The following is a 14462-nucleotide window of genomic DNA, read 5'->3' as shown; positions in this document are numbered from 1 at the left end:
TGTTGACAGGATTTTGTCAATTTGTAGGTTTTGTTAGAAGACTTTGTCAAATGTCATATTTATTCACATATGTCATCATTATTGAGAAGCATAAAGTCATCTAGTGCAAGTTCAAGACATGCAAAAGTAAGAATCATACTTGGTTGCTTAAGTGAATTTGCTCAAATGGGAACAATTGGTCCCTTCTTTACAGTTTTTAAGTCTAAAAGTGTATATATTGAGTGAATTAGTTGAACAGACATAACTCCTTAGCCTTCTTACATGATTTGCTATCACTTTTCAATATTTCTCATGGAGCTATATGGTGGCAGGTACTTTTTCTTTCCTCCCATGAATACCAAAGAGTATGATGATCGTGTGATGGTGCTATTGTATATGTTGTAAAGTGTGAACCACATGTATCATATATTCCTTAGTTGTAGTATGCTAATGATTGTGTCAACTTGGCAATATCATGTTGCTGGTAGGATTTCGTTACCTGTATGTTGATGTGTGTTACAATATTATTCTGCTTTGTTGATGTAATTGCAACCTTTTTTTTCTTTTTCCACCTATGCAGCTATCCTTATATAATGATAGGGCTAACTACTGTTTAGTCCCTGAAGTATCGCTCATTCCTCGTTTCAGTCCCTGCCTTTCTAATTTAATCCCAAAAGTCCCTGAACTCACAATTTTCAGTCCAACTGGCATCTCCTCCATTTCCTCCAGTTGCTTGATGATGTGTCAGTCACTCCTTGCCAGCTCAGCGCCACGTAAGGCATCCATTGTGTAAAGTGACGAGAATACCCCTGCTTCAGTTTTTTCCAAAATTTCCTGTCTTCTTTCTCCCCCTGTCTGCAACTCTGCATGAAGGTGTATGTAGAATAGTAACCCAACAATCAATTTCTACTTTTGTTACTCACAGCGGCAACCTCCCAGAGAGAGCAGCGACAACCTAGTTTTCCCAAACTCCTTCTTCTCGCACTGCAAACCCAAAACAAGCAATTCAGACCCAAACAAATTAACGATAACACGATACAAAGAAACCAAATCAACCAATATTAACAGCTAGAACACAATCAGCTCAATTGAAAATTGGAATCCAAACCCTAGAAAAGTGAAAGCTAAAACTTAAATGATTCGAAACATTTCTAGTTCGAAATAAGTAGAGGACGAGGTTTGAAGTGCGAATCTGACCTGCATGGACTCGGGAATCGAGCTCCTTGTGCTGGAGTAACCTCTTGCGGTAATCGGTGATGGCGGTGCGACGACGTACGGCGTCGTCCGTCTTGGTCGACGTCATCGAGTCAGTGCTGGGGAGGAGAAATGAAAGCGAGAGAGAGAAGGGAGATCAGAGGAGTAAGTTTTGATATGAGAGAGAAATTTAATTCTGGCGATTTTAGTACACAAACACGACGTGCTTTCATTGCACGCCTTAAATTTTGTTGTGAAAATGCGAGTTTTACGACTTGCATTTAATGCGCGTCGTAAATGATACTCTTTCACGGCACGCATTAAATGCACGTCGTAAATCACGCGTCGTGAATGATCAATTTTCCTGTAGTGTCGCCTGTAAAATTAGAGTTTGTTTGTTTATGTATCACTTGGTTTTCTGTACTAGCTTAAATAGGTCTGCAACTGGTTTTCTCTGCTGTAGTCCTGTATCAAAGGAAGTTAAGTTAATATAATAATTATTTGTTTACATACGACAGTAAGCAAACAAATTAAAGAGAGTTTCTCAAGTCAAGGTAGTTTAGGCACGATATATAAGTGTTATGCAGTTGAGAATTCTATTATGACCGTTAACTGCATGCTAACTCATATAGAATTCAACTAACACCTAGGACATATAGCTAGCTAGCTAAGAGATTAAGTTTAAGACTAGTATTTAAAGGACTCATTAATTGTAATAAGAACTGCTTCATATTAATTTCACTCTTAATTTTGTGGGTTCTGTTTGTGTTGTGACTTGCTTCAAACAGATTGGAGCACATACGTGTCTCGCATCGCAGTGTGAATGGAAAATTGGAGATTGACAAGTCTGATAGAGTTTCTTGGGAGGGAATGGAACTTCATTGATGTATCGACTTTGATAACAGTTATATTTTCACACTGCCTTGCTCTTTTGACCCCATTTCAGTTCAACTGGGGTGCATTTTGGCTATCTCTGGCACTCTATTTTCTTTTAAGTCTAGGTATAACTCTAGGTTACCATAGGAATCTTGCTCACCGGAGTTTAAAGCTTCCAAAATGGCTTGAATACTTTTTCGCCTATTGCGGTGTTCTCACACTTCATGTGCGTTCAAGTTGGAAAAATTTGAGTTGGGTTTCATTCCTAATTCATTACATGACCTATTTGCATTAGGTTTAATGGTTGGTCGCAGCCCCCAATTGAGAGAATTATGGGTTGCTTGTTTCTGTGCCTCTCTTTGGTTTATTTGGCAAACAAGGAATAAGGTGAGATATGAGGGCATTACTCCAGATGTTGCTATGGCTTGCAGGTTAATTAATGGCCATGTTTATGCTTCTAGTCGCATAGCTACTGGACATATGTTTAACAACATACAGGAGCTTTGTGTCTTGAAGAGGTTTGGTGCTACTTGTATGCCGCGTTGTGCCCCAAAAATTTACGAGGTGAATTGGCATCCACCCATTATTGGTTGGTTCAAAGTTAACACGAATGGTGCTTGGAAGCGAGGGGAGGATCGTTCAGGTTATGGTGGTGTTTTTCGTGATTATCGTGGGGAGGTTGTCGGTGCCTTTTCATCATCCCTTGACATTCCTAGTTCCATTACTGCGGAGGTTATGGCAGTGATCAAGGCAATCGAGCTTGCATGGGTTCGAGATTGGAAGCATATTTGGCTTGAAGTTGACTCGTCCCTCATTCTAAATTTTCTCCACTCTCCCCAGATGGTACCTTGGCAATTACAGGTGGCATGGAAGAATTGTGTGCATCACATTTCAATGATGCAATTTCGTTGCTCACATATATTTCGTGAAGGTAACCAGGTGGCTGATGCATTGGCCAATTTTGGCGCTTCTGGTACGGGCTTTACTTGGTTTGATTCATCTCCTTGTTTCATTAATCAATTTTGTTTAAGAGATAAGTTGGGTCTCCCTAATTTTCGTTTTAGATGATTTCTTTTGTTTTGGAAGGCAGGATGATGTCTGTCATTCCTCATCAGTAGTACTTTACTTCTGGAAGGTGCAAGATCTGTCCTCTCTTCTTACTTGTATTTTCCTTTACTTTTAATAAATATTTTTCCTCGCAAAAAAAAAAAAGAAAAAAAAAAGGATCCACAATGCTAATTAAAGAGTTCACAATTCTAATCAGGTGTTGTCGATCGAGTTTTATTTATACTTTTTGCAAACCTTAATCTTGTTTGCAGGGAAGTCCGGTTGACTGGGTTAGCACACACAGGTACCATCACCAGTTTACGGATACAAAGAAAGACCCTCATTGCCCCATTATGGGACTGTGGTTTAGTCATATTGGCTGGATCTTCAATTACCGTTTAAGGTTTGAAAGCGTACGTACATAACACACACACACGCGCACTCTCTCTCTCTCTCTCTCTCTCTCTCTCTCTCTCTCTCTCTCTCTCTCTCTCTCTCTCTCTCTCTCTCTCTCTCTCTCTCTCTCTCTCTCTCTCTCTCTCTCTCTCTCTCTCTCTCAGCTGAATAAATAATGGTTTTGTTGTTGGCTTGTAAAGTAATAAATTGACATTGCGCAGTATGAAAGACAGCTAAGGAATGCTGCTGATTTAAGAAGGCAGGCGTATTATAGGTTTCTCCATCATACTTACCTACTACATCCAGTTGCTCTTGGAGTTTTACTTTATGCTTTGGGAGGACTATGTAGGTACAAGTTTTGACCAACTTGATATATTGGCATTCCCATACAAAACGGTGAAGTATCTTACAAATTGATCTCAAGTGAATCTCAAGTAAATGCATTCATGCATACATGCATAAATTGGGTGTTGGTCTAGGAAAGTATCTTTGGGGGTTTAATATCTTTTATTTATTTAAAGATATTTTTCTGTGTGTCAAATTGGATTATTGATTGCCCAAGTATTTTAGGTTTTGGTGTCCTTATTTGTTAAGTATCTTTAACACAAAAGAATGTTTCCTTGTAGAAGTGGAATTAGGTTACAAATATGTTTTTATTAAGTGTTGCACGGCATCTATTGATATATATATAGAGAATATATCCAGCCATAGCAATGGGTCTCTTGAAAAACGCAAGAATATTGTTAGGTGTCTTGCATGCTTGCTTGTAATTGAGTCTTCACAAGAGTCAAAGCACTTGGTCCATGTTTAAGTGTTTTTGATCATTGTTTCATATGCATAACTTCTCTTGAGATCAGTAGAGGAGCTGTGAAGAAGGAGAGCGATATTTGGTGATCGTTCAAGTGAAGGAGTTCAAGAAGGAAGACAAACTTTGTGTTAATCTTTGTAGCCGAGCTAGTGCTATTCAAGGTTGTAAAAGAACATATCCTTCATAATGAGATGATTCTTATTTTGGGTTTTCAATAGTAAGAGCCCCGCAGTGTTTTTAATCTCATATTTGAGGTTTTCACTGCGTAACCAAAATCTGGTGTTCTGTTTGTTAATTTTGGTTTCTGCTGGCCAGTAAGGATTGATCCGTGCATTGCAATCCCCATTTTCCAGAAAAAACACTTTCTGTCCTTATATTTTATGACTACCCTTTTCGGTTTGGGGAACGGTAATACATACCATTTCTCTCATAGAATTAAATCCTTTGCAAGGGCATGCAGTTATAGTAAAATAAAGCCATCTCCCACTACCAAATTTACTTATTTGGAATTGAAATGGAAGGGATGAGAGTCTGCGAGCATTGCAGTGCTACTTTCTACCTTCTTTGTTTTTCTTTGATGAATTTAATTTTTGGATCGTTTGGCTTTCTTTGCAGGGTGTGAGGACAGTAGTTGGTTACCACGTGACTTTTTCTGTAAACTCGGTTTGTCACATATAGGGAAAGCGAGTATGGGATACCGGTGATATTGTCTAGAAACAACTGGTATATATGCAATCCCAATTAAAAGTAAAATAGTTTCTGATTTACATTAGAAAGTAGTAATTTGATTTGTGGAATTAGGTTGTTCGCATTGCCTACACCTGGAGAAGGGTGGCACAATAACCACCACGCCTTTGATTACTCAGCTCAACAGGGCCTCGAATGGTGGCAGATTGATTTGACATGGTATTTGATCAGATTTCTTCAAGTTGATGGTTTGGCAACCGATGTGAAACCCCCAACTGAGAACCAGAAGAAACGAAAACCTTTGTACAACAAAACAAAAGAGCAAAAATTTGAAGAAAAAGTCTATTGCTCTTGAGATACATTTGCTTTTATTATTGATGCATATAGTCTATAAACTTTTTTTGCTTCTGACGATGTTATGGCTTCTGCGATTCAAATTCTAAGTTCTTTCATCAAATTTACATATTAGATAGAAGTTCATATTAGTTATCTATCCAAGTATGTATTGAAGAAGGTTGAAATACACAAATTACATGAATTTGTTATTTACAATATAAGAATCCTTTGAAGTGGTACATATGATATCAAGGCATCTGATAATCAGAGTTTACTATATCTCTTGGGTGCTTCGGTACTATTCAAGTACAAGTAGCTCTTCTGAACAGAATAACTAGTTGTAGGTATTGGAGAAAATCCAGTATAGTTCCCATCAATCTTTGCTATGCATATGTCATGGAGGTACATCAGAAACTCATATTTCTGGGCATATGGTTGAGCTGCATATTCCTCAAATGGCATCCACTGCAAGCCATTACAAACAAGTTGAATCATGTAGTGCATGAGAGAGCTGTTCGAGTATGTGCACCTCTCTATATTCTCTTATTCTCGGCCAAGATTTATGCAGCAACAGTACTTGCAAGCAGAGTTGTGCAATAAACATGAATTCAAGCCAGGAAATGGGAAAGCAAATGATAATGACTTCATGAGGTAACTATTTAGATTGTTAAGCAATTCCTCTAATGTGAATGCGGTGTTGAATTTATTCATATTACCCCCTTTATCCAAATATTACCTTGGCTGCTTCTATCTCTTGTTCCTGCTTCTGGATGTCAAAGGAGAGGGGTCGCAACATGCACAGAAAAAACAAATCCGATTTCTGAAAGAACGACTTGTGGATCTGTCTGCAAAGTATACAGACTGTAAGAAGCTTATAATTTCCCATGTATGTAGCAGGTGAGATTTGTATGGAGCTCATATTTATATTCAATACAGTGAATTGAGATGCACATAAATACATGTCCGAAGAGAATACGATCATGCCCTACTCTATGAGATTGAATGAAAACTTTTCCCTAAGTTACAACTTTGTGCTAGAAAGCTACAAGAAATTCCATTAGCAATTCAAAATTGTTTGTTTTGTAACTTTCTACTTCTGTTCTGTATATCTATTCACGACAATTAATTTAAGTGATTCTTTGGCTTATCAATACACAGCACACAAGTCTACTGTACTATCTTTACAATGTCACATTAGATTTTACTCTTCCAGCTGTAAGTTGTCATATAGTTCTTAAACTTGTGTGTGACAGGATAATAATTTATACTAAATTCTGTGTTTAAATGTAAACCAATGTAGTTTCTCCCAAGCAAACATCATACCTGAATGCTAGAATTTCTATAAACTCTGAGTCAATCTGAAACAAGAGAAAGCCAGAAGCATGAAGAGTGTCACATTAATAAACTAGTATCCGTACTCACCCAAATGACAGCAGTGCAATAGCATAGCAAAAACTTACTCCTGTTTCTTCTTTAACTTCTCTCACAGCTGCTGCATAGATATCTTCCCCCTGCACATGATAAAGGATATTATGTGGGATACACTGGACTAAACTCAGAAGCCCTGACAATACAAGCCAAATAATGCTTCCACGAATGCACACACCTCATCGACAGCTCCAGTAGGGAGCTTCCACACGCCTGTCCCACCATACTGTCCTCCCTTTTCTTGGACTACTAACACCTAGCTACCATAAAATTTTACAGATCCAAAAACTTGAGCCATTTGAGTAATGCTGTGGAAAGTAACAAATACACGTACTGAAAGGACTGAAGCATTGTAGGCTATACGAAATTCTTGTGTAAATGAGCAAGGAGATCATGTATAATGAATGTATTAAAGCAAGTAGTATGAATGTAACTATGTAGAGGGTATACCTCTCTGTTTTGATTGATTAGAAAAGCACCAATTCCGAGTCGGTGTGTGGCATTTTCAGGAAGAGTATGAGCAGACTTGTGAAGCCAATAGACGAGCATCAAATAATGAGGCTCCGCATGGTGGTACCAGAATCCTTGCTGCGATCCTTGAGTTTTGAGTTTTGAGTTGAAGAAGAAGAAGATGATGGAAGAATATTTAAAGGCTACAGACCTGGACTGCAGCTTCAACAAGGTTGGCTCGTTGTATAGGCAATCTGAGCCAAACACCCTTCTTCCCCTGCACGCACCACCAGTCCACCACCACTATTACTATATATTATTATTATGCTAGGGCTAGGGCTAGGGCTAGCTCCATCAGAAAGAGTGAAAATGAAAGTGTGTGTGTGTGTACCTGGAGCTTCCAAACCGCAAGTGAAGAGGCAAGAGATGAAATGAAAGTGGCAGGGTCCATAGCCTCATCATCCATGTGGACGATCACACCTCCATACTCATCATTCCTACCCCTCAGTAGCTTCCCCATTCATCCAATTCCAATTCCAATTCTAATTCATGGATAATCCTGCCTTATTTAAATTCCAGTTCCTAGCTGTATCTCTGTCATCATTATGATTGGCACGTGGGCTGCTGCGATGGCTGTTGACTATATGTCTATATATTTGTGGCTGGGTTAGGGGAGGCAGCCGCGCACGCTTTTCGCACGTGAGACAGCTCTGCTAATTCTGTAAATTACTACTTCAAAGCCTCTTTTAATTTACCCTTAGTAAATTAGATTAGTACTGTGTGTGCCCCCCACTTCTTTTTACCAAACCTGACTCTCTCCCTCCTCCATCTTCATTTTTCACCCACTCTCAACCAAAAAAAAACCCTCGCCGCTATTACCGTACCACAACTTCTACCTCTTCTGCTTCTTCTTTTCCATTTTTATTTTTTAATAAATTACCAATATTTACTGTCTGGTCTTCCACCTGAGGAGCCTATGGAGGTGTTGACCGGCGACCGGAATATACCAGACCCAGCAGCGGCAGCAGAAGAACAAGTCTTCCCGGCGCACATATCCCCATTCTCTGAGACACACCAAGTTGTCTTCGCCAATCCAACGGCGGCTGCTATGACTATGACGCCGCAGAAGCTCCGTATCAGGTGCAACGGAAGGTCTCCTGCCGTCGACGCAGCACCAACTCTACCAGATGATGCTGATCCGCCCCAACTCGGCTCCGCTGACAACGGGTCAGTTTCTTCTTCTTATCTCCTCACTCTAAAATTCTTTTTCCTTTTTATTATTATTATTTTTTGTCAATTTTTGTTAACATTAACGGATTGACGAATGTTAAAGGGTTCATCCATTTTCTATTATTCTTTTCCACTTTATAACACTTGGTCTTGGTATATGATAATACTATGCTTTTTTTTTTTTTGTTCGATTAGGATAGAAAGTACGGGTAGGTCTGCTCGTGTAAAAGGCAATTTTGGAAAAAATGGTCTGCTCGTGTAAAAGGCAATTTTGGAAAAATAGCATAAAAAAAAAAAATAAAAAAATAAAAAAGAGTGTATTGAAAATCACTGTCATATGTTAACAATGTTTTAGTTCCTAAAAATGGTTACTTTATTACAATTTTTGTGTATGGTTAACCAATTATAATAAGCTCAGCTCATGTGTATTACACCTTAGTTTTTTTGGTTTGGGTATGACACTGTTAGAACGTCACTGTATCTGCAGCTTGTCACCACATAATGCTGATGAGCATTTTAAAGCACAAGGGGTAGAATTCGTGAATTGGAAGCAGAAGAGGAAGAGAACATCATCTTGTAGTAGTAGTAGTACAAGAAAAAAGAGCAAAAGGCTTGAAATGCTCGAGCATTTTCTGGAAAGTCTGGTAAACAAAATGATGGAGAAGCAAGAGCAGATGCATAAGCAGTTGATAGAGATGGTACAAGACAGGGAGAAAGAGAGAATAGCCAAAGAAGAAGCCTGGAAACAGCACGAGTTGGAGAGAATCACAAGGGATGAGGAGGTAAGAGCCCAACAGACATCGCGCAGCCTTGCCCTCATTAACTTTGTACAGAGTTTGTTGGGCAGTGATGTTCAAGTTCCCCAACCAGCACCACTCGTAGCACAACCAGTGGCAACAGTACAACCTCCTACTTCCAATCAATATCATGATCAACGTGTGAAAGAAAATAAAAATCTTCACAAAGACACAGCGATTGCCAAGTGTATTGCAACACCAACTGATAAAAGATGGCTCCAATTTGAAATACGGGCACTCATAGCGCTGCGGACTAGTTTGGAACATAAGTTTCGCACCCCAATTAATTCTAGCCATGGATCTCTATGGGAGGAGATAGCTCTTGGGATGAACCGTATGGGCTTTGATCGCTCAGGAAGGAAGTGTAAAGAAAAATGGGAAAACATGAACAAGTACTTCAAAAGGGCAATCACAAATGACAAGAAGCGTCCTACAAATGCTAAGACTTGTCAGTATTTTTATGAATTGGAGTTGCTCTACAAAAACGGACTTCTAAATCTGGGAAATGGCTTTAGTCCCACAAGCAGTCTGGGGAATGGCTTTAGTTGCACAAACAACCAGAAGGAGACCAGGAGTGAAAATGAGTCCCAACAGTGCGTGCTCAGCAACGTTGACACTAGTCTTCTAACTTGTGCCACTATACCATCTGTGTTAAATTCAAATGAAGCCGCCGAAAGAACGAGAGCAGTGGTTTCTCCTGCTCTTTAATGGCTTATCAATGGATAGCGTTCAGTGTACCTGATGTTGATCTCCTGTCCTGTCTGATTTTATGATTGTAAGTTTCGTCCAGTTGTGTTATATCCCTGTTGAAGCTAGCTTTAATTGTATGTTCTTTTTACTTCATTATATCCCCACCAGTATTAGCTTTTAAGGAATTAGGAAAGGAGGCGGGTGAGTGTTGTTGGCAATCGAGTCATTGTTCTGTTTGTGAATGCTTGGTTGTATTAGTGTCAATGAAATCTAATGAAAGATCAGGCTCTTTAGAGGTTTAATCTTTATTCTTGCATGGTTGTACTCTTTACCGGTCACAGATTTGACATTTTTTTACTCATATAAATCAAAACAATGTTCTCGGGCTGGCAAAATTTGAGTTTATCAGTAGGAGGAGTGCCATGGTGGGAAGAAAAAGTTGATTCCTGGGTAGTTCTATTCCTAATGCGTGCATTGCTCTCTCTTCTGTATCTTGTTTGGTTAAACCAGAAAAGTAGAAAATTGTTTTCTACATCTGGTGCCGATGTCTCTAACCCGGTGAAAATGTTTAAACAAGACGTTGCTTTGGTTTGTTGGTGTGCATGCGTGAAGCGGCAAGGAAATGAAATTTAAGTTTACAGAAGTGAACAATCACTATCTAAAATGCTAAATGCAAACTGAAATAAGATGCAACTCAATCTCAACCATGATCATTCATAGACGGCCAGCGTCACAATATGAGTAGAGAAAACACATCACTTTGTAACCAAGATCAAGTAAACGAAAGTAGAGAAATGTACTAATAGCTAGCAATATAAATGTGGCTTAAATTTTATTCAATACTTGCAGATTACATCAAGTAGATAGACGCATAAACGTGACGGAAGAGTACACGACGTCACTTCGATGCTTGGTGGAGGAAAATGATAGCCAGCACCAGCACAATCGGAATCACAAGCAGAATAGGATACGATGGGGGGTGAAGAGGCCCCATGATCAATGGCAGAAACAATACTGAGGCTGCCACAACCAAACACAGCAATATGGCTACCATGCTGCAGTCATTTAGTTGGTCCATCCTAACTTCAAACTTCTTCAAACTTCAAACTAACAATGTATGTGTGTTGTGTGTTGAATTTGAATAAAAGTTTCCATGGAAGGAGTGAGGAACCCCATGGACGTTGGTGTATATATAACGTTCATGGTATCTTTTGGTGTAGGGTTACAACGTTTGGCTAGTTAGGGATGCATGCAAACTGATTATGAAAGTACCCTTTCGCATGTAATGTACAGTCGCTTCATTATACGGTGGAAGGAAGGCAACTGTTGCCGGACGGAAGGGTGCGTCGGATCGGAACAAGCCCATTTCCGTTTGACGTATGGGCCATAAAAGCCCACTGGATTCGGTAATCGCATTATGCTGTCGAGCGGTGAAGAGACCATTTATTACCGGGCTCCTCGTTCAACCCGCTTTGCCACGTGGGTTTTATTTTTGAATTTTGAGCACTATAATTAATGTTTTTTCTTTTCGATAACAAGAGCACTATAAAGGTTGACACTTGCCAGCTACTAGCTTCCCACTCCTAACTTCTTTCCCTTACAAATCAAGTATATTAGAGAAAAACAGAGAGGGAGAGTTTTAGACAGGCAGAGGAGAAATGGAACAGGGAGGTTTCCATGGCTACCAAAAGACCCAAAACACGAGCTCCGGTAATGTTAACATATATTTGTGCCTTGTAGATTTTTCTTATTACTTTGATACATTTCTATTATCTTGTTTGATTTTAGGAGGGGAATCTTTCTAAAACGACTTTTGATGTTTCTTTGTTTCTTGCATGAGTGATCATATGTTGTGACTATTCTGATCTATTGCATGTATATCCGCTTGAAGATGCTTGTTAGAAGGAAATTTCTACAATCTTTTAGTGCGTTGACCTCCTAATGAATTCCCCTCATCTTGTTTATTTCATTTCCAATTGATCGAACATGTTTTGGCTTTGTTTATCCCTTGATTTACCTCAACACGACATCCCACATTCTCTTCCCCCTTGGCTCTCCAAGCCTAGATCGCTCATTTTTTTTTTTTTGGTCTATGTATAGAGTAGTAAATATTCTTATTAGTAATTGTAACTCTGGATTTTGTTCGTGCATTTAATTAATTATGATGGAAAATTCTGTAAATAAAGAAAATAAGGTTATGATGGAAGATGGATGATGCGTGAATTTAGATTAGAAAATTGAAGGTCGAAAATGAAAATGAAAATGGGGTGATGAAAGTGTTAGAAAACTATTTACAAGTGGCAAGCATCATTCATGCAGTTTTTAACCCCACCTGAAACAAGTGGCGACCATGCATACATTCTCAAGCCTCTTAGGGCCCACTCCATCTGTCTCCTGGATACCTTTGGCCTCGATTTCTGCATGAAGTTGCAGCGGTTTCTTTCTTTCTTGATTGATGAAGCTTTTCCAGTAAACTAGGTCTTGACTCAATTAATTATTACTAGCTAGCTAACCCATTCGTCTAATCCACAAACCCCGTCAGTTCCTGCTCTCCTTCGATCTTTCCCAATTCAGGTTCAAGTACTCCCAGACCACTTAAAATTAGATTCAAAATGAATTCAAAACCTAGATGAAATTTATGATTTGATTCCTCGATCATGAGCTTGGTAAATCCATGTGCAGGGCTGAAACTATCAGAGATCAACATGAGGCTGGCTGAGATCAACCACACCAAGAATAGCGCTGCTATCACCAACAATGGTGCTGCTGCTGCTACTACTGATGAGAATGAATGCATTGTGCGAGAGCAAGACCGTTTCATGCCCATTGCCAATGTGATCAGAATCATGCGCAAGATCCTGCCCCCGCATGCCAAGATCTCAGACGACGCCAAGGAAACAATCCAAGAGTGTGTCTCAGAGTACATCAGCTTCATCACAGGGGAGGCCAATGAGCGTTGCCAGCGTGAGCAGCGCAAGACCATTACTGCCGAAGACGTGCTGTGGGCAATGAGCAAGCTGGGGTTCGATGACTACATTGAGCCCCTCACTCTCTACCTCCACCGCTTCCGCGAGATGGAGGGAGATCGTGGCTCCATGAGGGCCGAGACTTTGATGAAGACTAGTAGCAGGGCAATGACTGCGGCAGAGTATCATGCAGCTGCAGCAGGCTCTTTCGCTGGTTTTGCTCCTTTTCATCACCATGGCTTTTTCGGATACTTGAAGGATGCGTCCATATCCAATGGGGCAGCTGGTACATCTTTGTCCCAGCAGGCTAATGCTGTTGCTGCAATGGCAAATGGTGATCACCAGGCATCACATTCCCAGTATGATGATAACAATAAGTGAAATAGTGTTGAAAACAATAAGCAGTGCGTACGTTGCTTCATGAACTACTAGCTAGTGATCATGATGAGCACTGTTTTTAGTCACTACCATGTACTGGTGAAAGAACCTAGCTAGCTTTATTGGATTTGGGGTGTTGTTGTTTAACAAACGCAAATGCACATTTTCAATTTGCAATTTGATTTCATTTGGTTGGAAGTGTGTCAGGCATGTTTCTGAACTGGTGACCAAAAAAGGTCAAAAAATAAAAATACAAGCTAGCTAGCTCCCAGCGAGGATCGAACTCGCGACCTTTCGCTTACGAAGCGAACGCACTACCACTATGCTATGGAAGCCAGATGTCAGATTTTAAATAGCTTACATTTTAATAATATGTCATTACTCTTCCACCCTAAGTGCGAAGCTTTGTTGGGGTTTTACAATTTTATTGTTTTTTCTTGGGGGAAAGCGAGTTGGGCTCTTCCGGATGATCACGGAGATGCCTCAAAGCCTCATCTCTTCCTCCTTTGGCATTTTCTTGTTGCCGCTCTCACTTAGGGCCTTTAAACGTTCTCTACTACAGTATCTAAACAACATCAAGCAGTTTTGCCAAGCAACCCAAGTTGTCATTAGATTTAGATTTAGTGATAAAAAATATCTCAAAAAAGAATAAAGCGCGCAGCTAGATACTCACTATTCTCTATCCTTCCCTCTCTGTCCTTCCCATGCAACGCAATCCTCCATCCAGAACTACAAACACTACCCATCTCCTATGGAGTACTCACCACCAAAGTCCCCTATTTCTACCTTATCTCCGCCCCCATCACCCAAAAAGACCCCTACTTCTACCTTCTCTCCGCCACCATCTCCCCACAAATCCTTCCCAGATAATCCTCCGATTCATACCTCAGATGCATTTCCTGAGGGTGAACTCTTTATCCCGCTACCTCCACATACTCAACCTACTCAAGGCCGTGATACTCAGCTTGTTGGTGCGATCATAGTTGATCGTACCCTCCATGCCCCTTCAGTCATTCGGATTCTTACTACTGCTTGGTCTGAGATTGGGCGTTTTCGGGTGGACTTGCTGGGCGGTACCTCTATCTTTTCTATCACAGCTCCCTCTGAGGCGGCAGCTGATCAGGTGCTTGAGCGTGGTCCGTGGTCAGTTATGGGTAGCAGCATGGCTATTCATCCTTGGCTTATGACCAGCAGATTGGA

The 14462-nt window shown here is 40.1% G+C and overlaps 4 protein-coding genes, 1 non-coding gene and 1 pseudogene across 8 annotated transcripts; 3 read left to right on the top strand and 3 right to left on the bottom strand.

Annotated features, from left to right (window-relative positions):
- Window positions 1-2469: 2469 nt before the first annotated feature.
- On the top strand, window positions 2470-5348 carry LOC112167968 (annotated as a pseudogene).
- A 35-nt stretch (window positions 5349-5383) lies between these two features.
- On the bottom strand, window positions 5384-7752 carry LOC112201348 (nudix hydrolase 2). 3 transcript variants are annotated; one of them, XM_024342238.2, is made up of 8 exons: window positions 7593-7752; window positions 7413-7478; window positions 7202-7339; window positions 6930-7007; window positions 6784-6834; window positions 6647-6681; window positions 6060-6168; window positions 5419-5788 (listed from the first exon to the last, which is right to left on the bottom strand). In XM_024342238.2, exons 1-8 carry the CDS (start codon window positions 7719-7721, stop codon window positions 5588-5590), a joined length of 807 nt encoding a protein of 268 aa, XP_024198006.1. In that variant the 5' UTR covers window positions 7722-7752; the 3' UTR covers window positions 5419-5587. The 3 variants fall into 3 exon arrangements, with proteins under 3 accessions (XP_040363001.1, XP_040363000.1, XP_024198006.1); XM_040507067.1 differs by having other exon boundaries at window positions 5384-5788; window positions 7202-7478; XM_040507066.1 differs by lacking the exon at window positions 6647-6681 and having other exon boundaries at window positions 5384-5788; window positions 6746-6834; window positions 7202-7478.
- A 126-nt stretch (window positions 7753-7878) lies between these two features.
- On the top strand, window positions 7879-10220 carry LOC112201347 (trihelix transcription factor GTL1). Its single transcript, XM_024342236.2, has 2 exons — window positions 7879-8428; window positions 8919-10220. The coding sequence occupies exons 1-2, from the start codon at window positions 8178-8180 to the stop codon at window positions 9934-9936; spliced, it is 1269 nt and encodes a 422-aa protein (XP_024198004.1). The 5' UTR covers window positions 7879-8177; the 3' UTR covers window positions 9937-10220.
- Window positions 10221-10733: 513 nt separating this feature from the next.
- On the bottom strand, window positions 10734-10996 carry LOC112201349. Its single transcript, XM_040507288.1, has one exon. It carries the CDS (start codon window positions 10994-10996, stop codon window positions 10817-10819), a length of 180 nt encoding a protein of 59 aa, XP_040363222.1. The 3' UTR covers window positions 10734-10816.
- LOC112167951 (nuclear transcription factor Y subunit B-6) lies at window positions 10774-13577 on the top strand. 2 transcript variants are annotated; one of them, XM_040507068.1, is made up of 2 exons: window positions 10774-11397; window positions 12601-13577. In XM_040507068.1, exons 1-2 carry the CDS (start codon window positions 11298-11300, stop codon window positions 13263-13265), a joined length of 765 nt encoding a protein of 254 aa, XP_040363002.1. In that variant the 5' UTR covers window positions 10774-11297; the 3' UTR covers window positions 13266-13577. The 2 variants fall into 2 exon arrangements, with proteins under 2 accessions (XP_040363002.1, XP_024160825.1); XM_024305057.2 differs by lacking the exon at window positions 10774-11397 and adding an exon at window positions 11445-11628.
- On the bottom strand, window positions 13526-13597 carry TRNAT-CGU. Its single transcript has one exon. It is a non-coding gene; the product is annotated as a tRNA-Thr (tRNA).
- Window positions 13598-14462: the final 865 nt, after the last annotated feature.

Source organism: Rosa chinensis, chromosome 5 (assembly GCF_002994745.2).
Source record: "Rosa chinensis cultivar Old Blush chromosome 5, RchiOBHm-V2, whole genome shotgun sequence".
Taxonomy (NCBI): domain Eukaryota; kingdom Viridiplantae; phylum Streptophyta; class Magnoliopsida; order Rosales; family Rosaceae; genus Rosa; species Rosa chinensis.
Note: the sequence above shows the minus strand (reverse complement) of the source record. Positions and strands in the feature narration are given on the sequence as shown.